The 23683-nt window shown below is 44.9% G+C and overlaps 1 protein-coding gene and 1 long non-coding RNA gene across 9 annotated transcripts in view; both read right to left on the minus strand.

The window, feature by feature from the left end:
• The window catches only part of LOC135394633 (uncharacterized), a 54947-nt gene extending 48474 nt beyond the window's left edge, over window positions 1-6473 (minus strand). The window contains exon 1 of the long non-coding RNA XR_010422952.1: window positions 6251-6473. This is a non-coding gene — a long non-coding RNA (uncharacterized LOC135394633). The remainder of the gene's footprint in view (window positions 1-6250) is intronic.
• Window positions 6474-10592: 4119 nt separating this feature from the next.
• LOC135394635 (transcriptional regulator ATRX homolog) overlaps window positions 10593-23683 on the minus strand; it is a 34140-nt gene continuing 21049 nt past the window's right edge. For all 8 annotated transcript variants that reach the window (XM_064625471.1, XM_064625465.1, XM_064625470.1 and 5 more), the window contains 8 exons: window positions 21319-21499; window positions 18312-18729; window positions 15252-15422; window positions 14985-15162; window positions 14610-14704; window positions 13730-13840; window positions 13513-13620; window positions 10593-11729 (listed from right to left, as the gene is read on the minus strand). In XM_064625471.1, the coding sequence (XP_064481541.1) occupies window positions 11433-11729; window positions 13513-13620; window positions 13730-13840; window positions 14610-14704; window positions 14985-15162; window positions 15252-15422; window positions 18312-18729; window positions 21319-21499 (1559 nt within the window). In that variant the 3' untranslated portion in view covers window positions 10593-11432. The remainder of the gene's footprint in view (window positions 11730-13512; window positions 13621-13729; window positions 13841-14609; window positions 14705-14984; window positions 15163-15251; window positions 15423-18311; window positions 18730-21318; window positions 21500-23683) is intronic.

Genomic DNA, 23683 nt, shown 5'->3' on the forward strand with positions numbered 1-23683 from the left:
GCTTTTATACAGCGCTCAGAAAATGTAAAAAAACAAAAATGCCTTTCATGCTGTCTCCATATTTTTCGATCACTCATAAAATAATGATACCTGGGAATTCTAATATCTTAAGCGCTAGAAAATAGACTTAAAATCCCATCCAAAGGTCTAAATCAATAGATCTAAATTCCATCTACGTTGACCCATCTTACTACACGATTTTTTGTCAGCCATAGTTATATAACACTTACTCGGTAATGTTTTCGTTTCAAGCTAGGTGCAGGCTTTAGCACAGTCACATAACAGGTACGTCGTAACATATCCCAAGCGGCACAACTCTTGGCTGAACACTCGACTGATATCGGCAGTACCGGCCAATAAGTACGGACCAATATTCCTTCTCATTACACCCGGTTCTTTGGACCAGTACTTTGAAAGTTAAATATTTAATATTACGTAATTAATTAATTAGGCACAATGAAATGGGGACCAAGATGCACGACTGGCAACAACATTACGTTGGTCCCATTCACGTGAAGCATTATCTTTCTTTTTTTTCTTTTAAGTCTTCGCGCAATGTTAGCTGGGAAGAACAGAAATAGCTGACCCGGGCAGCAACGTAAAGCAAATATACCACATTTTTCCCACGACCTCCACCGAATCACCACCACCGCTACATTTTTACCCCGAAAACTATTTTCCTACAACCCTCGTAAAAAAGTAAGGATAGAGGAACAATTATTCTCCGCACAACACTTTTTCGCGAGAAGCTCATCAGGCGGACACCGTGGCGCCAGGAACAGTAGAAGGAATCCTCCGACTATAGCCTTCGCCGCGCCAAACCCGAGGTTCGAGTCGGTCGTTATCTATGCGAGACAATTCGCCCATAAATCCTGTCCAGTGTCTCGAGGCTTATTTCATGCCCTGGACACACAAGGGTCCTCGCAAGGTCCCCTAACACACTCCAACGCAGACGAGGGGGTGGGGGGTGGGGTACGATGCGTGGGAGGGGAAAGACCCTTAAATTGCCCCGCGGCGTCTGAGTTTCAGCCCCACGGCGGTGCGTCCTTCTACTTTACGAAAGTTAAAAAAGAAAAGAAAACAAAACTAGGGAGAACGTAAAAAGAAAAAAAAAAAAAGGGAAAAAGAAGCACGACAGACGAGCCGAAGAGGCCACGAGCGTCAGAGGTCAATACTTTGTCTTCCTTTCCTACTTTCTTTCTTTTTTTTTTTTTTTTTCTTGCGACGTTTTCGATGTGTAGCTAATAGCGTCTCACGCGCTGTTGGAGAAGAAGAAGGAAAAGGAAGATGTTGATGTTGATGAAAAAAATAAAAAGAAAAGAAAATGTTACCCTGAATATGGCGGGCTAGATGGCGTGCATCATTCTAGCCCGCCATACCTGAATGATGGTTAGCGCGGCGGAAAACTTTAATATAGGGGCTGCGTATATCTTGCAGGCTCGCACCACGCACAGCGAAACATTATAAAGCATATTTTCCCTTTTTTTACGTGTGTGTGTGTGCGTGTGAAGTACGGTCAGAAATGTACCTGATGTACTTGAGTACTTGGCACTTCAAGTACCTCCTATATCATGGAGCACTATACGGTGGGCTAGAGGACTTCTAGTCGACCACACAACGGTGTAGAAGCTTCACAATGTTGTGGAGTTTAGCTCAACAGCTGTGCCAAGGAATTATATAGCCAGTGTTGAAAGACAGGAAGAAGAAATGCAGAAAATATGACGTTAGTCGTAAGCAACCCGGATGTGCAATGAAATGAACCCATATCGCAGTTACACAGTTCACTCCCATTTATCATGCGTCCTTTGTCCAGGTCACCGTCGCGCACAGAAGAGGAATGTAAACTAAACAAGAAGAAGGGAAAGGAAATAACACACACCCGTAAAAAAAAAGAAAGGAAAAGAATAAGTCTGACAAGCACAAGGCGAACGAAAGAGGAGGAGAAAGCCAAGAGTCCGCTGAATATTTATGACCGCGGGTATCGAATTTCCAGGGTTGGAACAACTTTATAATGACATCGTGCCCTGTGCTTTGCGTAATCACTGTTTCTCTTCCTTCGACGCAAACACACACAGGGCTTCGCGACTTCGGGGTTCGTGAGGAAACTGAAATTTCATTTCATTTATTTGTGTAACCACCATAGTGGCTAGCACCAGCGACAAAAAGCCATCTTTATATGACTTGAAATGAATAGAGGGAGAGCTTCGAAGCTCTACTACACGTTTCAAGGTCTTATTATGGGCAAAAAATTACTGTGAAAAGTGCCATCCGTCGATCAATCGTAAAAAAAAAATAGAAATAAAACAGAGAGAGAGAGAGAGAGAGAGAGAGAGAGAAGAAAACATTGGAGGATGTACGCGTATTACCCGCAAGAAATTCATATAAAAATTTCCATTTGGTCCAGTTCTTTGTCGATAAATCGTGAATATGTAAAAGAAGCTACTCTTGTTGTTCCACCTTTAGAAAATACGCCCTCCTAGAATTCAAGGAGATGGTGATGGTTATCCGAGAGCTCAAATGTATTGACATCGTACAGGGATGAGCAGTTTTTCTTAAATATTGTTTTTGATTTACTGAATATTTTTTATTTTGTTAACTATATTTCGAAGCTATAAATTTAGGCACGATTGTACAGCATTTTATACGTAGTTGACGAAAGTCTCGACGACTGCCTTACAAGCGGTATTTCTTTTTTACAGATCGGAAGAAATGCGATGCATTGTCCAGAGGAACCCTATTTTTGGGAGCAAAAGAAGCCGAAGCTCTATGGCTGCATGCTTGCTGCGTAATGTATTTTGAGTGGGTTGCCGTCAGAAGGTCACCTAGAATAGAATGCCTGCGCAATGCTGACGATGGCCCAATAACTCCGAAACAGCTCTCCAGAGCTGGCATGACGACGACTGAGTTAGTGTTTCCCAGAAAATGTCCATGCCCATTGCAAAAACAAATAACTGAGGCAGAACACAATGACAGAATACAAGCGAGCTGGTATAATCCAGTAGGTGAGTCCCGTGCATCGTTGTTTGTTGTCTCGTTACTTATATTCCCCAGACCGTCAGGGAAATGTTGCCTTCTACCGAATAATTGACACTGGATTTCTTCTGAGCATATATTAGTCAACTTTCATTTCTTCCTCGCTTTGTTTTTTACCTGTTTACGTTAGGAAGAAAAGACATCGTAGTAACCACACGCTCTCATACAACAAACTTCTCTGGTAACTGACTCCAACGTTATATATTCAGCCCAAAAGTACTGCAACTCAAGGCTACTCCAATTTAACGTTCTTGGCCACAAATTTAATTTTATGACGCTGATCACTGAACAGCCTTGTCCAAAATCATTACACGGAGTGCAACACGGGTACGGGAAATGGCATTATCGTCTACTGCCATTCGGATCTCGAATACCATTTTGTACGAAGCCCGTGCCTTTTGACAATAAATGGCATGAATATTCTGCGGCTCATTCAACCCAATAAAACACATGTGACACATTTCTTTTTCTTACAGGATCAAACGTAGTTTATATGTTGAAAATGCATTTTATATTTGGAAATGCTATAATATTATATATATCGATTTTTATCGTGGACATGTGCTTTTAGCGTAGCACAAAAAGATTTGCGTTTATCCTGGATGTCATCATGCGTCTTTTGGTTTTGTCCGTGAATGCTTCTTTCGTATCAACATACTTGTGCAGGTTAAAATTTAGGTAAATACAGCCTTTAATTTAATTTCATGTCGAGGAGTAGAACGTGGACTAGCGTCGTTGTAGCGTTGTAAGTATAGCGCTCGTTGGCGGTAACCAAGGCCTCCCTTATCCACCAATTAATCACGTCCTTCCACTAATGAATTACACAGACGAATTACGTCCGTTTGCGCTTCGCCGCGACAACAATATCTAAAACCGAAACCAAGGAATTACTGCAACAAATGACCCACTTCGGTGGCAGATTTTTCTCTAAAAGGTGTCCATTGAAGGTCCCAAAAGGGGTAGCACCCATTTTAATGCCGATAGCGCCCTGCTTTAGAAGTTACGTTTTTTTCACGAAACTCATTTGAATTTTTATTTAAAGAATGAGCGCCCCCCACTCACTCACACGGTGCGCAGCTTGTAGGTGGTATCGGACAGATACTTGTAAAAAAAGAAAGTTCTTCGATTGGTGCACCCGTTCACGAATTATTTAGCCCGGGGATCTAACTGAAACACCCTGTATACTGACCACGACCTACAGTATACAGTAAGTCGTGCTCTACGCACATGATTAATGGGAGAGAGTAGGCAGCATTTCATGGGCGAACTGTCCGTGTAGCTCGGCACGAACGACATCAAAACTCACTGCACCATTTTTGTGCCTGCGTGGCACTGGTATTAGATGTTTATCAAATACTCACGTTGAAAATTTTCACGCACCACATCGTATATTTCCACAGCAACGTTCACACGGTGTAGCGTTACAAAGCATAAATCATCCACGTTCTCGAGGAGCGTCATCTCGGTACAAGATAAGAACACCAGATCGGGACCCAGCGAATTTCCACTAGAATTAGAAACTAGTCTGGAGTGCCCTGGCAAGGTCACCGAGGTTTAGCAGAAACTCGATGAATCACAAATTAACGTCCCGCTTTAACATCGATATCAGTGCGCCACGTGGCACCACAGGTGGAAACGCGGGATCCGAATGAAGTCGTAATTACGTCTTATCTTTTAATCTATCGAGGGAACCACGTGTCCCCTCGCCGTTTATGCTCGGACGTCCCTCCCCGTTTTTATAATGCAATTTGAATCCCCGTTCCCCGCGGTAGCGTGGAGTGTATGGCCGCATTTGCTGCACGACTGGTTGGGATCGGAATTGCGGTAGAGAGAGATTCTTATCTTGGTCCGCGCAGTGGGGGAGAGATGCCGAGTGTGTAACCATGATTGAATTAACGGCTAAATTACACTTCAAGAGCCGCACATTTGCGTTGGACGCGTTACTGTTTCCGATTGTCGTAGAGTGCTCGTATGCACTAGAGTACTAATAGCGGGGGCGTGGCGAGGAGGTTAGAGCCTCCCCCCGAAATGTAGGCCTCCTTGTATGTATGGCGCCATTTCTTGACGGTGGCTGAAGTCGATTTGCTGAAGCGCTCAAGAGATGTGATCACCACTGGCTGACGATCCCCATTTTGTCTCGTAAATGTGTGAGCAAAGATTGATTTCTTTTTTGTACAACCTCCGCACCCCCCCCCCCCCGAAAAAATATCTTGCTCTGCCCCTGGCTAATATTACTGTACTATGCACTGATAAGAATTCGCGCATTTATCGTTAACTCTATCGGCACAAAAAGCACTACGGGCAAGTCAAGAAGGCATATTGACGCGAACCTAAACTGGGCAATTACGTGTGTGGTACGATCAGGGCCGTCAGCTTTTTCTTTTTTTTCTTGATACTTCCGTGTTAGCGCCGCGAAGCAACTGTGGCTATGAGCGGCGTACAGGTGTGGACAGATGGAGAGAGGACAGCAGGAAGGAGTGGGGGAGAGGGGGTTAGTATACGTCCTAGGCAGACTTCAGTGGGAACTGTGACGACATTCGTCTGGAAAGTCTACCGGAGAGTACAGTTATATTCCACTGCGAGTTACGTTTAGATAGCATAATATGCAAAGTTTCTTCACAATTGCGTTGTTTTTGGTGGTAAATAAGACAAACAAACCATATATTCATCCGGTTTCTGTCTTTACGGTGACGGTCCGGTGATCCGCCGCAACCTCTGAAAACGTCACGGGGGCGTACGACAGAGGTGAAAATGATTGACCTTTGAGATACGATAAATGTGATCAGCGTACATAACATACGACGCAGCATGGCTGATCGGAAATCGGAGGAAGTGGGTTCGAATACCCATTGCTTTCATTTGCTGCAATTCTTTAATCAAAATATGCAAGTGGGAGTAAGGAGGCTTCGATGGTCGGCTGGATGAAAACTGGAAGCTGATGTCGCTGACGACACGGCAACGAAACCACTGGCTATAAAATCAATTTATAAATAATTGGCCGATAATTTAGTAAATTTTCTTCGCCTTGTTTCCGGACCGGACCTTCGCTTTAAAGGGACACTGAAGTGCACGACTGCAGTAGTGCTACACCTACAGCGAGACTTGCTCAGTCCCTATTGTACAGTGTCCCTGCGTCGCATAACAAACGACCAGTCTCCTTCACAGCGGCAAGAACATTCATCCAACGTCCGACAAGCTTCAACACCAACCAACTTACCATGACCAAGCGAAACTGTTCCGCCACGTATACGTTCGTTTAGTAAAGGCTTCGGGTTGGGAGCAACGACGGTTCACTCCGGGCTTGACAGGTATGACTAAAGACATCACAGAGCGGGTCTAAGAGGCCGCACACAGCAAAGGATCGCGTTACTTCTGCGCAAACACAACTCCATTAACATTCTTCACCGGGCTTGTCAACTTCTGCGCCACTGTTCGTAGGCCTAATGCTATCTGGATCTGCCTCGGCTTTTGCTGGGCAATACGTCAACGTCTTTCGAGCCTGCGCATTACAGATCAACTGCACAACAACATTCTGAGACAATTTTGCTGTATATGTCCCTTCCCGTACATTTTTCTCCGTTCTTTCTCTTTTCTTTTTTTGAGTAATAAGTTGTTTTGAGACGGTTAGTCCGGATAGCCGTTGAAAGCATCCATCTTCCGAACGGAGCGCTGGTCCTGGTAGTCCTGTCTGCTTCGGTTTGCCCGGACCCAACGAGTCGCTAATGAAGTGTTCAGTTCGGTCCACCGTACACTGTGGGAAAGGTTCATATTACGCGATATGGATTTCTGAGCCATCGGCTGACAGACCCAAACAATCTGTTATTTTAGGAAGGACCGGCAATTGTTGGCTTACATGTCGTCGCCTCAAGCACTCATTCAGGGAATTGGTTTCTGCTCTGTCTTTTCGTCGATGACTTCGGTGTTTTGTGTACTTGGTAATTATGTGATGCGTGGGTTGGTCTAGAACGATTGCGGTTCGCAGTGGACGACGATAAATGAGTTGGAAGGCCGAAGAAGCGTGTCGCCGCCTCGGACAAGTGACTTTGTTCCCGGGAGCTTCTAGGGTGGCATTCACAGGTGTTACCTGAAACACTGTCCTCGTGCGGACGCGTGGAGTTTCGCGTACCTGTACACGCAGTGGCTTATCCAGAATCGCATGCATAGGGTAGAGCGCCCCCCCCCCCCCCCCCGGATTCGTCATTGTTTGCCACGCCAAAATGGTAGCAAGGCTATAGGTGTGCTAACTTCGCTAATATTTTCCGCAACACTAACTGCCACACTTGCAGCACTTCAAGTGTAGAATACAGGTGGAGTTGGGTATATAGGGGTGTTGTTTTGGAAAAATAGAGCTTTCGTTGCCATCGTCAGTGTTTTGAGGAACCCTACACCAGGGTTTTCATAGCTTCTAGCTGGTTGTCATTGGCGATCGAACACATTCGCCAGTGATTCACTGAAAATAGCACCAACACACAAGTGAACAAACAGCCCCTTCTCTGGTACGCAGAGACCTGGAGAGAGAGGCAGTCATCGTGAAAATTTTACACTTGATCATATACTGCTTAGTGGATATCGCAGAAATGTTCACTATATCCGAAGCGATTTGTTATAAACAATGTTAGTGTTGGCGAAAATAAAATAGAAATAAATAATAGGGAGACGGAGGGAGGGAATAAGCAATGTTATAGATGAACAAATTAGAATGGCGCAAGAGCGCTGGTGCACTGTAGAAAGAGGTAACTCTTTTTTATTTAAGGACGCGCTGCATTCCTATAAGACTAGGGATGGGCTAACCGAATCCGCGATTCCTCGAATCGTAGGCAGGGATTCGAGATTCGGGAATCCGAATCCCAGTGCCAAAAACAGCGAATCGAATCTTACGAATCCACAAACCACGTTAGCTTCTTTTTAAAATTGGTGCCTGAGGAGTCCGCCGAAAGCCTGATTGGCCGGCGAACCCCCGCGCGCGCCAAAACCACAGCATAAAGCTAAGGCATTACAAGTTTAAAAGTAACACGTTTTTAATTTTGACTGTTTCTTAGTTTTATGGAAAGAATGAATTCAGACTCGAAAGTTTATGTATTTCTTGTAGTCGATGAACAACATGTTGAATAAATTACACTTATGAAGGAGTGTATGAGTATGTTTTCCCCTGAAAGTGAACTACTATTTCATTTAGGAAGGGAGTTGCCTCAGGACAGGAGCCGCCGATATTTCAAACAGAGACTGTTGTTCTTCTGTGCAAGAGCAGTCTCTGTTCGAAATATCGGCGGCTCCTGTCCTGAGGCAACTCCCTTCCTACATCTCTACCGGTTCGCTAGATTTCTACCCATCTACTAACCCTGCGTTTTTTTTTTGGGGGGGGGGGGTTAAAGCGAGAGGCGGGGGAGGGGAGGAAGGGAAATACTATGTACTTATATATAAACTGACGTTTTGGGGGCGATCGCACTGCCACAAGCCTGCCACCACAGACCCATAGATCCACCATTGCCTCAAGAAGTCCAGTTCTAACAAAAACGTCATCATTCTTCAGTCTGCGTCCCTGCTTTACCGGTAACGTCAGGCTAATCAACAACCCTGCTATTTTATATGTAATGTAACGTTGCATCGAAACACACCGCCCAAGCCTCCGTTTCAATAGATGTGCGGCTACTACGCTATACCCGTTTTCCCACCACATACGGGATCGCTATAAACTGTCTGCGGCTTATAGTATGAACTATACGCTGCACGGGCGTGAATTTACCGGCCCGACCTGACCCGGCTCGGCTCGGCTCGTACCCGCAGCCACGAAGTCTTACCTGACCCTCGCCAGACCTGGCTGCTCAAAACTCAGCCCTGCCCGGCCCCACCCGACCCGCAGCTGCATAGGCAGATTTGTAACGCGATCCGTCGAACAGGTTTAATCATACGGTAGATATCCATAATACATAGCATATCACACTAGCTGGAACGGCGCAAGGGCAGCCTTTGACGCGGATTGTGTTTGTAGCTTTGTACGTCGGCGTCGAGTCTCGCGCGGCAGTCCGCGCTGCACGCCGCGGCGAGGACGTGATCCGCCCCAACAAGGCGAAGTCGAGAATAACGCGACGCCTACATTGAAACGTTTTAGCAGAAAAACGAAGTCAGGGTCCATGCGCTCAGTTGCTTTGCTTTCAAAACGAACGTTGAAGATTAAATAATGTGAAAGAATGGCTCACAAAAGCTCGACTGGACCCGAGCCCGTAGTCAAAGTGACTTTGAGGCACGATTTCGACTCGCTCGGCCCTTTGCAGTGCTCCAGTACGAACGTCAAACGAACGCGTTTGGCCGCCATGGTGGTGGTGGTCACTTTTCCGGCGCAGCTGCCGAGCATTTGCTCGAAAGCGAAGCCCTGAATTCGATCGCGCCCGTACCCTTCCTTTATGCCGAAGACACTTCGTCATTATCGTTTTCACATTTCCTCTTAAGAAAACTATGGTTGTCGCATCGAAAAATAGCGCGGTTTGTCGTCTTTGAATGCCACTAGCACGAAAGGTGACCACCAGTGGGAGGAGCTTACGAGCATGTCACGTCACTGCCACGTCACAATGTGACGTAGGTGAAAACTCCAATGCAGGACAGATAGTTAAAGCGACCACGATGCGCGCCGACGAACGTCGGTAAAAGCATGCAGATATCTGGTTGCCAACGGACTCAAGCACCCGTGGAGACTGCAGACCACGCGGCACTAATATTTATCCCCGTATCGACGAGGCCACAGTAAACGCGGTGGGTTATTTTTGAAGGGACTCCGCCGGGCCAGTCGTAAATTCGGCTCCATTTGCAACGCGTAGCCCGAGACAGGAGTACGGATAATCGCGTGCCACGTTTTGTAACGTTCATTGATGAACACGGCTGGGCTTACAACGTGAAAATAGAAAGCTAGTGGAAGCGAAATGCAACATTTCGTGTACACTTTCAGCCACATTACCGAAGCAAAGTGAATGCTGGGGAGTATTGCGGATAACGGTGCAAAACTGGTTACTTAAAAAAAGAAGGAAAAAAAAAAAACAAAATTCAAGAGACTGGTTTAGATTTCACACGGCACGTATCACTATACTTTTAAATGCATTATTTTTAATACACCAACATGTATCACAAAATCTACCTAAAAACGGGAATAACATAAAAACACGACACTACACTCGAGAAGACTGCCTTTCATGGGCACATACAGGGGGATTCAAGCCCCCCCCCCCTCCCCGGTTGTGTACTTGGGAGAGGGAACACCTCCCCCACCCCCCAAAAAAATATTTTTCTGGCTACCACCATACTCCCAACTTATGTACTTGTACTGTTTACATATGCAAATCAATGGCACTATCATTCCAAACTTCAGACACTGTCTTAGTTTGGAAGCATTTCGGTGAGACATGACAGTGTTCACGTTTACGAATCAATTGATGTTACAAAATTACTCAAAAAGATATAAGTGATGAACTGCTCAAATAGAGGTGCACGGGTACCTTCGGGTACCTCGATGGGTACATACTGTGTTAGGTGTCGTGTCAATGCCCCAGAACCTGGTTTTATAAGCCAACTTCTCCAGACACTGGAAAGTTTATTAAGACGGTAGGAACTCACCATAACAAAGTGTCTCAGTACAGGTGGAATGGGAGGAAGTAGCTCCCCACTTTCTTGAGCACTCTGGTTCTTGAACAAAGTTCAGCTGGTTTTGGAGAACTCTGGTCTTATGCAGTGAATGAAATCCTGTTATATCACTGACAATTCGAGTGATGCACTTTAAAAGAAGAGCATGACACAGTATTCTAGCGTTGCTCTCACAACATAAAATATTACAGGATGCGCAAACAAGATGCACTTCAAGGGTAATGGTACTCTTGTTTACAGTAAACAAAGCCACCTCCTAGCTCCTCAGTATATCAAGTAGAAGGTACAGGCATGCAAAATGCGTATAATACCCCATGCACACAAAGGGGATAAAACTTGAAGGATATGTACACCTAACTGAAGAAGCTTTTGATCCAGAAGGAGCAGTGCTGTGTAAGTAGGGACCATGCTTTTAAAAATGTCTCATGGGTAACTGAGATACCAGAAACTTTTTTTTCATACCCATTAAAAAAGAAAGAAAGAAAGAAAGAAAGAAGGAAAGAAAAAAGTCACCCATACACAGCACCCCGAAGCAAGTTTCCCTACGTTCTGCATTATATTACTTCAACATTATGAACACAGTCCAAGCGTCAAGGGTCTCTTTGGTCTGGGTTTCAAAAGTTCAGGTTCTGTCAGCAACCAACTTCCCGTTTCAGAACAGTACAAATCAGAACTTTCAATGTACCCAGATAGAATTGGGAAATAAACTAAAATGCCCATCTCAAGCACCGTCAGTGAGACCTGGTGCTTCACGCACAAACTTGGTGGCTTCAATCAATAATCTCCGTGATGGTAACGGACGAAGTGGATGGGCGCTGCGCCGGCCTCTGTAGATTTGGTGTGCCATCGTCTGCCTCGCAAACAATGGGTGCTGTTGCTGACGGACGAAACGCAGAGTTGCACTGCTGTGCGTATCGTGCGTTCGCTCTGACCCAGGCAGACTGCTGCATCCTTGCAAACTGTTGTGCTGCTGTGTACCTGGGCGCGTACTGCTGGCCCCCGAAATTTGCATTGGGCATCCTAGCGGACGGATGATACGTGGCCGCTCCAACCCGTGCATTGTTTATCTGTCAGAAGAGGAGTTACACGAAACAATTTCAGAATTAAAGCACTCCATATAACAAATGATAAGTAGAGCCTGAAGTCTTAGGGTTTAATACGATTCTTCCCCGAATTGAAGGTTGCCTCTTTAGGGTGAAATCAGATCTTTGCCCGGCAAATTACCCTCACTGAGACGTCTGTAGGAATGCGCATTAACTTGTTTGGCAGCAAATGCAGTTACATCATCACTTGCACCAAAATATTTCAGTTAGTTTGAGTAACTGAGCCTGATTTCTCCCCGAATTTAGTGTACTGGAAGTTTTTCCACCCAAATTTGCATGAATTTAAAGCCCATGTTTATTTATCCAATTTTTACTCCCTGATTTTAGAAAAAATATATCCTGCAAACTTCAGACTCTAATGATAAAAGTCTCTGGTTTCTATGGCCAAACCCGCTGAAACTCGTAATGGTAAAACCTTTTTTTACCTCATTACAGTGAAAACTCGCTAGTTAAGCGGAACAACTGGTACGAAGATATTTGGCTTTTTTATTCATGCAATGCAAATATATTCTCGTTTACTGGAAGCAAAATTTTGGCAGCTCCGTGTAAATGTAACTGGAACCGACTTGAATGGTTTCTAGGTGCTCTTCAGCTCTTCTCAGATCCATTGCTATGCGCATCATAGTTCAAGCCTTTCCACTTCCAGTAGCAAAGGACACGAGCACGTGATCGCAAGGTGCACAAAGTTAGTTCCAAATCATGTCACAAAAACATGTGCAGGATGGTATCATTCTCGAAACAAAGATCGACCTGGTCAACGGTTTCGAAAGCGGTTGCTTTAGCAAAACAGCAATCTCAAAAAGGTACGGAGACACGGCCTCATTTTCCGCGCAGTGTCGGTGGAGGGTGCAGCTGCTGATGCTATGAATGCATAGATTGGCAAGAAGCAACAGAGTGACAGACTTATTTATGACAGGCATGATGCAAAATCCGCCACGGAGAAATCAGGTTGATACTAGAAGAATCTGGGGCAGAGGTGTAGCAAGGGGGTGGCTTATGGGCTTCAACCAACACGACCAAGAGACACGTGACATGACGTAACAATTAAGAGTCTGCCAATCACGACCGTGCTTTCAGTGGCCGTAGGTATGGAGATGAGCCGTCATCAGCCGCATGTGCAGCCACTGGTAGCCACAGAAAGCCTGTGCATCAAAATCGTCTGCGGCAATTGGCCAACTTTATACGTCTAAGCGTGAAGGAGTGGTTGGAGCGATTAAGTGGGCTTTCTGTGTCTAGGTGGCATTGATTCAACCCTCTCCCCCTTGTCCCCTCAAATTGAAGTCAACCAGTAGCAAGCGTGGTGCTATTTCATTGGTCGGCTCATGGGGATTCACCGAGCAGCTCAACATCTCTTTCACTGACGGATACTCCAAAACTCACAGCCTAGTCTGCTTCCTCCAGCAAACTGGACTTGCCTGAAGACTATGACTCAGGATTTATTTGCTAATGGGACCACACCTCGGCAAAACTCACTCATGAGCATGCTCATTCATGCTCAATGTAGCGACTGAGCATGAGCATGAACAAACTCGCTCATGACACAAGAATGCTCATTCTTGCTCAATGTGCCAAAATGAGCTGGAGCACGCGCAAGCTGAAATCGTGCTCAAACTGGCTGAGCCGAGCACGAGCCAACTTGAGTAATGCTCACACACCGTGAACTGAGCAATCTGACACCATCCCCAGTACGTCTGATCTCCCTCTATCTACAATATGCTTTCATGCAGGCCTTAGTAGTGCAACTTACAGACTGCTCAAGCTGCATCAGGAGATTGTTGAGCTGCTGAATGGCCATACTTGCCTGGCCAAGTCGATCGTTCACTTCCTGAGGTACCGGCTGCTTTGCCTTTTGGTACTGAAAACAGATGGTTTACAAAAACAGATGGTTCACAAAAACAAATGCTAACGAAGACATCCAAAGGAGGAGAAAAGAGGGCTTCACGAATGTGTGAATGTGAGCTCACGGCTGTTCTTTGGTTGAATGCATCCATCTGCTGCTTCCTAAACTGCTGCCTGTATGCCCCGAGGGCATTCCTCAAACTGAGAGCCAACTGATCCGATGTGATATTGGGATTCTAAAAAAAACAAGGAAAAAACAAACAAGTAGAAGAAAAAATTAGAGACCATAATGAAAGAACAGGGAAATGGAAGCACACAAATTATCCTAGAAGAATAAACAAGTTTCCAGGCTGTACAGAGAAGCTCTCAAATGTATATAATACAGTGCACTCAAAATTCGAACCTTCAGATCATTCGAACTCATTTTACCCCATTCAAATACACACGACTCTGATGGTATTTGAGCATTAGTTAAAATTAAGAGAGTTCGTATATAAACAGGATTGCACTGCGTTAAATTGTCTGATGTTATTACCGTAATTTCATTGCCCCTGGCGACCAAAGTCCCCCATTCACCATCAATAAATAAAGTTACTGTTACATGACACCAGGGTGACGGTATGTACAACACATGTACAATGTACTTGTATGAGAACAACAATACCATACAATATGATAAGTGTTGTACTAGGGCTGGCCTGAAAACCTGTGCCCGGCGTGGCCCGCAGGCCGAAATCGGGCCTCAAAGTCGTTTCCAGGCATGTGTGGTTTATGCTGTTGTTGTGTACATTGCAACTGCAAGCCGGGCTTTCCACAGCGGATCGGGTAAACCGTGGCTTCGGGTACGGGCCAATAACGGGCTGGTAAATTCAGGCCCGTGCAGTGCTCATGTTGCACAGAGTAGTAATTTATAGAAACGCCAGGGCCACAGCAGTGCTACAGTACAGATGCTATGCACTGAGGACCCCAAATGAGGTAGCAAAGTAATTTTTTAACGAACCACACCTTTTGGCGAATGTCTCGAATGATCTTGTTCAAGTCCAGTGTAAGTGGCCTTGGACCTCCGCCAGCATTCTGCGGAGCTTGTTGATTCATAGTCGCTGCAAAAGCGTATGTTATCATTTAAAATAATTGGGCTTGTGGGCATCGGTTCAAGTTTCGCAAAACACCAAATGGAGAGGGGACAAACACACACACACACACTATGGGCGCACTGTAAACAGCTGTTTGTTTTACACGTGGGTAACATCCCGTGGGACAGGTAAGCTCGTATGTGTTCGTCCCCTGTCTGTTTGACGTTTTCAGAAACGTAAATGTTCTCGTCGTCTGCGGAGAGAACACCGCGCTCACTAAGGCGCGTACTGTTGCGTGCCCACGCACCATTCTCCATATTCATCTTGATGCGGCCCTCCCTCTCCGCATTGTATTCTTCCCACGCCGTCTTGCGTTCTTCCTCTGTCAGGTCTTCCTCTGTAATGTTCTGCAGCAAAGAATCGTGCTCGTGGTACGACACAATCCATTCTTTCCCTCTGATGAGCAGTTCTGCCAGCAGTCGATCCTTTGTGGGAATCAAAAAACATTATGTTTAAAAAAAGAAAATGCTGTTTTATGTTTTACAAATTCGTAAGACTGCTAAAAAAAATGCACCTTTGGCACCATTGGTGTGGGGCGATTGCTTTTGCTTTCTGGATCGAAGGTGTACAGTTCCTGCAAGTCTGCGGCGTTGAAATGGCGCTCGATCTGCTGTTCGTCTATGACACGACAAGACAGTGACTGCTTCGTCACTTGACGGTCGTAAATCTTCTCCTCCATTGTACCCTGGGGGGCAAAATTCGAAAACAACTTAATTCCACTAGATCAGATTCAACAAACCCATTGCTTAGAGCCTGAAATTTTTGGGATATATTTTTGTTCCAAATTCGGGGGTCAAAAATTGGGGAAATAAACGTGTACTCTAAATTCGTGCGAATTCAGGTGGAAACTCTTCCAGTATGCTAAATTTGGGGAGAAATCGGCCTCTATTACTCCAACAAACTGTACTGGTTTGGTATAAACGGTGATGTCATTTGCGTTTGCTGCCTAACAAGCGTCGTGCCAAATAGTGTGCATTGCTAGAGACGTTTCAGTGTGGTCAATTTGATGGGTAAAAGATCGGGTTTCACCCTAAAGAGGTAACCTTCAAGTTGGGTGCATATTCGGGGAAGAATCGGTTAAACCCTAAAACCCAGGCTATGTGGAGAGGCAAAGGAGAGGAGGGAAGCCGTATTCTAGTTAGGGAAGCTTCTTCCAATTGGTCGACAAGACAGTGATGTCACATCCTGGTATACAAACTGTCTACCCTGCTTCCTTGGCTGCTGGGCCAAGCTAGGACCAGGCCTTGCTATTATCATTTTCGTTAACAGCGCTTTGGGTGATGAACGTGAATTCTGTGTTCCCTTCACGTCGTCTGCTATGAAGGGCGTCTGTTTTTCGTCTCTCTGATTATCCATTACTGAAATGTCGTGTCTTCACCACCGTTCCTGCATGCATATAGATAGAGCAGATGGTGACTACTTCACCAGAAACCCACACACTTGTACTTCCTTTAAGAAGGTTGGCACCTCATAAACCAAGCAATGTGCAATCCACATAACGTAGAGGTCGGAGATTAAACAATAAACAGAAAAAGCATGGTTATGTTAGACACAACACAGTCAGAACTGACCACTGTGTGAACAGTAGCGACAATGTCATATAGTTACCAAAGTTGTTAGAGACGTTATTGACTCTTGAAATGTTGAGGAATAACACCAATGACAACAAGCTCAAAGAACATGAGCACTTTCCGCGTCCTGGGGATTTTGCAACATTTCATGTACCACCGGTTTCTGCTGCTTTCATCCACTAACTGATACTTTCAAGAATTTTGTTACAGAATATGTCCACCCTGCAGATTATCTGATACATCCAACAGTGTAAAGTCTGTCAAGCATTAGAAGCAGTCTTAGATGACAAAGTATGGGTTCGTGTGGGAAACCCGATGGGATATGCAAAGCAGGATATGCAGGCATCCCCTGCATATTGTTACTGTTCTAGACGCTGGCTGTTTTCTCCACTTCCATCTGGTGACGAAGTATGCGAAAGAAATATTGATTTTTGCTGTCTCTTTCGTAAAGGCTGCCCTTCCCACGTAAAAACTGCACATTGTTCAACAGCACCGTGCAATTTCGACTCAGCCTGATTGTTCTTCATATAACCGATAGCACTTCATTGCACTGTTCTTCATAGCACTGAAGTTCTGTTGTTCATACAAGACACTGTCCTCTATGTAGGGTTTCTGGTTGTTGCCATTTGCTGACAATTGCTAAAAAGCACCCGATGGCGTATTTTTACAAATTCGACACTTTCGGAAAAAATCTGAATATCTCTCCTCGAAATACTGCAAAGTGTCTAAGAGATTCTGTTCTTTGTTTAGAGCAGAAAAGGGAAACCCCAACGTTCTATGAGGAAATGTTCACGGCTGTCATGTGCGACAAATTCCTTGAGGGATTATCTTGAGGGAAAATTTTCAGCGTACTTCTTCCGCCTGCCCACAGAAAGCCCATTCAATTTTGCAATTGCCATGCTTGAATGTGGCCACAGGCATCAAATTGTCCAAATGTGTCCTGCCTAAGCATTCTTGCCATACCAGCTGCCAGTGTAAATGATGAGCACACATTCTGAAGACTGCATGCTGCGAACCAGAAGGAGTGTGCACCTGTGTTGGATGACAGCATGATGTGTACCCGTTACACACAATTCCATGCATTGCACACCTGAGCTGTACATCTAATACACCTAATAATGTTATCTCACGCTAAACAACAGTCCGCCCGTGTTATGTTGGTCCTGCAGCACTAGCGATTTCGTAAAGCAGGCTTCACCTCTTGCAGGGAAGCATCAGGTGAAGCCCACTTTCGGAGCAGTGTCATTCACACTCGTCGAATGTTCGGAAAACTGAATATTCAATATTTGATTCACGAATCCAATACTTCGAGTAATTGATATTCGATTCGAATTCGAGAACTCGAATATTCAAATACCCCTACATATTGGCATACTGCTCTCGGCAAAGTTGCTGCGGTGCTCCACTCAACCGCATTGGTTGGCACTCATGATTCAATGCTTATCGTCACAGCACGTCTGCGATCCTCCCTGACTTCAGCTGCTCTTTGGCAACTTCCCTAGCTCTCTGGAAACCTGGAAAATTCCTGGTTTTCCACGTTGCTAGACACTCTGACTAGTGATGTTCTCCATGTAATAAAGTCCATTTTTTGTTTTGAATAATTTTTGTCTTTACAATCATTTATGTGCCTGACATTTCATGTAACAACATGGCATTGCAGTGCAGGGTTAAATTAGTTAAAGCAATGTAATTAATTAATCAAATTTCTAGTTACTTATTTAGATAAACTAAACTATAAAATGAATGAAATAAAATGAATTCAAAGTAAATTCTACGCCCAAAACACATCATGGCCCTTTCCAACAGAGAACTCCTGTAATTTCTGTCTTAAGACTACAGCTAAAAAAAATTCCGATTTTTCTGCACAAAACGGATGCCGATAAACAGTCCAACTGCATTTATGTAAAAAAAATAAATAAATAAATGCAGAGGACCAGAAGGCCCTACCTGTAACAATCTTTCTACTTACGACCCTGCAGCAAAATGGCCAAATTTAATCTTACGTGTGCCAGCAGACGGTAGATGAACACGGGCTTCTTCTGTCCAAACCGGTACACCCTGAAGATGGACTGGACGTCGTGAGTTGGGTTCCAGGAGGCGTCCATCAGGATCACACGGTTCGCCCCCACCAGGTTTGTCCCCAGCGAACCCGCGCGCGTCGAGATGAGGAAGAGGCGAGCCCGCTGGTCGTCCTCGCAGTTGAACATCTCGATCCAACGCTTCCGCAGGTCCGCGGCCGTCGACCCGTCCATGCGGAAGTAGTCCACGCCCAGGGTCCACGTGTTCTGGCAGTCGCGCAGGGCGTCGTTTACGCTTATTATTGCCGTGGGGTCCGCAGCGGCCGCTTCGGCCCTCTCCTCAAACTGTCGGAGCATTTGTTCAACCATGTCCAGGGTCGTCAGGCTTTGGCTGAATAGAAGTCTAGCGAAAAAAATTAAAAAATTAAATAAAAATAAAAATAAAAATTCGAAGCCTGCCACCTTTTTTTTTACTGGAGAATCGTCTGAGGCTCTGCCTATAGCATGGCACCAAATTGGGGGAGAGGGGGGGGTCCCCGAAATCCACCATTAAGAATAAACGTTTAAGAACAAAACATTCAAGAATAATCTGGTTAAAAAATACACGGTTAAAAATATATCTCCTAAAATAAACCGCTTACTATCCCCGCTTAGAGACCACTGTTTAATAATCCACCATTAAAAATAAACTGTTTCAAAATCCCCTCACCATCTAGCACGGAGGAGGTCTGATTGCAATTTACGCCGGGTTATATCATGTTATGTTATGTTATGTTAGTTTAGTTTGGTTTTGGTTAGTTTGGGATAGTTTAGGCTAGTTTGGTCCTGTGAGGTTAAGTTAAGCCCCTTGCTTGCAGTTCACCTTGATTTGGGCCATACCACATGACTCTAGCAACTGTAGGGTGGATTTGGGGGGGATTCTGAAACGATTTATTTTTAACGATATATTCTTAACCGTGGATTCCTTAGCGTTTATATTTAAACGGGGATATTTCGCCGATTATTGTTGTGCGTTTATTTTTTAGCGTATATTCTGGGAGATATATTTTTAAGAGTGGGTACTAACGCGTTTATTTTTGAAAGATTATTTTTAATGGTTTCAATTGGGATACACCCCCAAATTGCTCTTGAATGGTCATGTAACAAAACAAGACACAATTAAGTATGAAGAGGAGATGACAAAATTGGCTCTGTGAATTGCGTCTATTCTAGTACCGTATTTACTAGAGCTGTGCGAACTGCAAAATTTCCATTGCAAATAGAATAGGAATATTTCGTTTGCACTGCGCATCCAATCTGAATAATTTATTCAGAACAGTGAATCGAATTCCAATAATGCGAAAAGGCCCAATTCGAATAATTTTGAATACCTCGTGGTGAAATATTTTGTGGTGTTGCGCTCATCAGATGATATGTTCTGCTCCAAACTTTTTGCACCCAGCATAAAATGTCGTGAGAGAAGGGTCCCTCTGTGTTGTGTATGGTAGATTGCATTAGTGGGATGAACTGCATTGAGAGTTAGTCAACGTGATCCATGCAGAAGAATGTTGTTTTTTTTAGAAACTGCACATATTTCCATCTGTTACGGAACATAATTCTGAAAGTTGGGAGTACATTTACTGCAGTGCCCAGAGTACAGTATTAACTATGAGCCCACAGAAGTTGCAGACTTTAGTGACAAAATATTGTAAAGCGGGCTTCACCTAACACTGTAGCGTAATGATGTGAAGCCGACTGGCAGAATTAAACCGTACACCAAAAGGACAATAGCGGTACCCGAAGTGGGCTTCACCTAACTCTTGGATGTCATGAGGCGAAGCCTACTTGCAGAATAGTGACCTTGCTTCAGTACTATTCGATAAACACTCAAAAATTTCGAATACTGAAAATAGGTTGCAAATAGCATTACAATAGCATGAGATATTCGATTTGTATTCGAAAATTTTGAATATTCGCACAGCTCTAGTATTTATCTGCATACTGGACGTCCTCGTGTATTGAACGCACCCCCAACTTGAGCACCATAATATTGGTACTTTTTCATTCCCCGCCCTCGGATACCTAGCCTTGGATATTGGATACATCTTGCCTCGGATGTCTTGGAATAATTGGAATGTCTTGGAATGGAATGTTTTTGGGTAAAAAAAATACGCATCTTAAGTGCTACACGTGTAAGTGAGACATAAGCAGACACTCAAGCACGGAAATACTAGTGCTTCAGCTCAGCAGGTAACTTTATTGGAATTTCCGTGGCTGCCCGACATGAAGAGCAAGCTACGAGAACTAGCCGAACTAGCAAGCTCCACCCAACGGCAACACAAACACATAAGCTTCCAACGTCCAAGTAACAACGCAATCCAAGTAACTCGGGGGGGGGGGGGGGGGGGGGGGGAATGGTGCAGACGCCAGGTTTTGTACCAAAAGCCTCCCAATTTCTGGTCAAGGAGGCTCTAGAGACTTCTGTGTCGCCGTGCCTCATGTTAGAATGGAAGAATGACTGAGAAAGGCGTTGAAGAGAATGGGTAGGTTCTATTTTTCTGTCCATCCGCCTTGTACAGCGTGTATCAGAGTTAACTTGAACACCATTCTGGCCTGCACACCCTGGTGGTGCTCAGTAGAAATAACGGTGGAGGGTGTTTTGATAATCTATTTACAGTTACCAGAGGGGTGACCCTCGTTATGAACGCATTGTGAAAAGTGTGATTTACGAACACCACTTTGCGCAGCAGCATGACCTTTTGTGTGCAGAATGACCATATTTCGTTGAGGTCCTACGATAACCACAGCTTTCAAGGATCCTGGAATTAACGCTATAAGCGTGAAATGCAATGCAGGGTGCAAACTTGAGGAACACTTGTTACTCCTGAAGACATTTAAAATTTGGCAAAAACTTGTCAGTCGAGATTTAGAATCAAAGTTGACAATTTCTGTACACCGGCAGAATCCCAACTGCAACACCGGAATTACTTCACTGCAGATACTGGAGACTTACACTTTGTCACCAATGGCCTCGCACTCTTGTAGAATATGGCAGAGCAGCAGCATCTTCCCACTGATCTCATATCTTTCCATGTCTTCCTCTGGCACGTATTGACTCCACCATTGTTTCTCCTTTTCACGGCGCTCTTGTTCTTGTTTCAGGTCCCTGGCTTCTGCATCTTCACCAACAGTTCCTTTGATGGAAAAAAAATTAAAAATTGGAGGGACGGTTACGCAACTGTCGCAATTTTCAGCCTCAGCTGCGTGAATCAATGTTCAAAGGGATACTTTGCTCCCTAACAAAACTGAAAAAGAAAAGTAAGAAAACGTGCTAGACATATACAACAGACAATAAACAACTCCCCGTCAATTCCTTTCATTCGAAATCGACGTATTTACAGAGTTTTCAGTATATTCAGGGTGTCTACTAAACTGTAGCCTTCAAATTCCCTGACTTTTCCAGGTTTTCACTGACTATTTCAAGCAAATTCCCGGACCAAAACAAAAGGGATCTTGGTGACTGCTGCTACGTATTGATAACCGAGATCCCTCATACAACAGATCATTTATTGAGAAATTAGTAAGACTGCCCTACTTTTCCGCCACTGAGCTTGTCGTAGTGGCGAACTGCTACTCGCGGTAACGCTACTGCGACGTGGCTGCTCAACCGCTCATCAGCACTTGCGATTCACTGCGCATCATGACGTCATTTTTCTGTGATTTTCCCCCGACTTCAGCTGCCTTTTTGGCAAATTCCCTAACAGTCCCCTGACCTTTCCAGTTGCGTCAAAATTCCCCGATAATTCCCCGTTTTCCAGATTGGTAGACATCCCGAGTAGTTTCCTGTGAGCACCGCCAGCACGGCCGAACGCAGCGGGAGGAGCATATTACGGGAGGAGGTGGTTGGCTCGTGTGACATTTTGTGAGGTCTGTCAGGGCCAGCGAGAGAACGGTGATAGGAGGGGCGGGGGCTTGATCCCTCGAGATCCCAAGGAACAGACGACCCTCTTCACGTCACACTTTTCTCCCACCCACCTCCGTCTTCGCAGGAAGCTAATGCACAGACTTGACGAAGTTCGAAATACACTACCATCTGCAACAGAAATCAACGAGTCGATGTTTGGAGAGCGAACTATCCCTTTAATGGTTCTCATAATACATGAAATGGTTCATCATCATGCAATGTATATCGGCCAGTCCGGTCGAGCCTCCGCAGTGTCATTCTGCACCTTACGGTGTCTCCCTACCAATCCCGTCTCTCTGTACTTTTTGGTATTTCAACTCGCTTCGCACACTGGGTGTGGTGGATGAACCTATCCTTTTCTCAAATGTTTTATCTTACGAGTGCGAGTTAAACCACTTTGTATTGCTGGTTGCATTAGTACTCTACGGGGGTCGTCTGAACTGCGTTTTCAACTTATGCTGTAAAATGTCACCTGCATCCAGCTTTCGAATGCGCACGCGTGAAATTTAAACGTATGATAAAGGAATAAATTTTCTATCGTTTGACGTCACACGATAGCGTTTGTGGACCACTTGACAGCCAAGATCTTGTGGATGTTACATAAAGCGGCGTGCCATTCACAATAAGCGTAGCACGTCAATGGCGGTCAATAAGGCCAGAGTCAGGGGCATTTCCGATCCGTGTATCAAGGTTCATCTGCCTACAGCAAGTGAACTTGTTGTTCAGCGTACTGGGAATTTTCGTTATATGATGCGACTAGATCGCTCGGATTCCCAAGCGGGACAACATCTTGGCCTAATATTGGCAATACCGGCCCAATATTGGACAAATATTGTCGATGTTGGGCCAATAGGACCCGGGCAAATTGGCAATTACGGTGCATACCGGCAATTACGGTGGCAATACAGGTCCAATATTGGACCAATATTGCCGATATTGGGCCAATAGAACTCCGGCAAACTGGCAAGTACAGTGCATACTGGCAATTACGGTGGCAATACAGGCCCAATATTGAACCAATATTGCCGATATTGGGCCAATAGGACCCCGGCAAATTGGCAATTACGGTGCACATCGACAATTACAGTGGCAATACCGGCCCAATATTGGACCAAGATGTTGTGCTGCTTCGGTTACACTCTGCGAGGGTCACGTGAAGCACGTTTCCTGCACACGCCGGCCACACTATCTAGGGTAGGCCTGCCCTTAACAGCTGACGAAGTAAGAGTACAAGCAGACAGACCAGCTGGCTAGTCAGTGACAGACTGCGGCATTTTCCACAAGCAAACGTGCGGCTTACCAACAATAACTCAATATTATCAGTGGATGTAGCAGTGCAGCATGTTACATTTTAAAGGTACAATAAAGCAACAAGCAAGTAGCTTGCATGCCTGGTGTCATTTAAGAGCCAAAC

Source organism: Ornithodoros turicata, chromosome 5 (assembly GCF_037126465.1).
Source record: "Ornithodoros turicata isolate Travis chromosome 5, ASM3712646v1, whole genome shotgun sequence".
Taxonomy (NCBI): Eukaryota; Metazoa; Arthropoda; class Arachnida; order Ixodida; family Argasidae; genus Ornithodoros; species Ornithodoros turicata.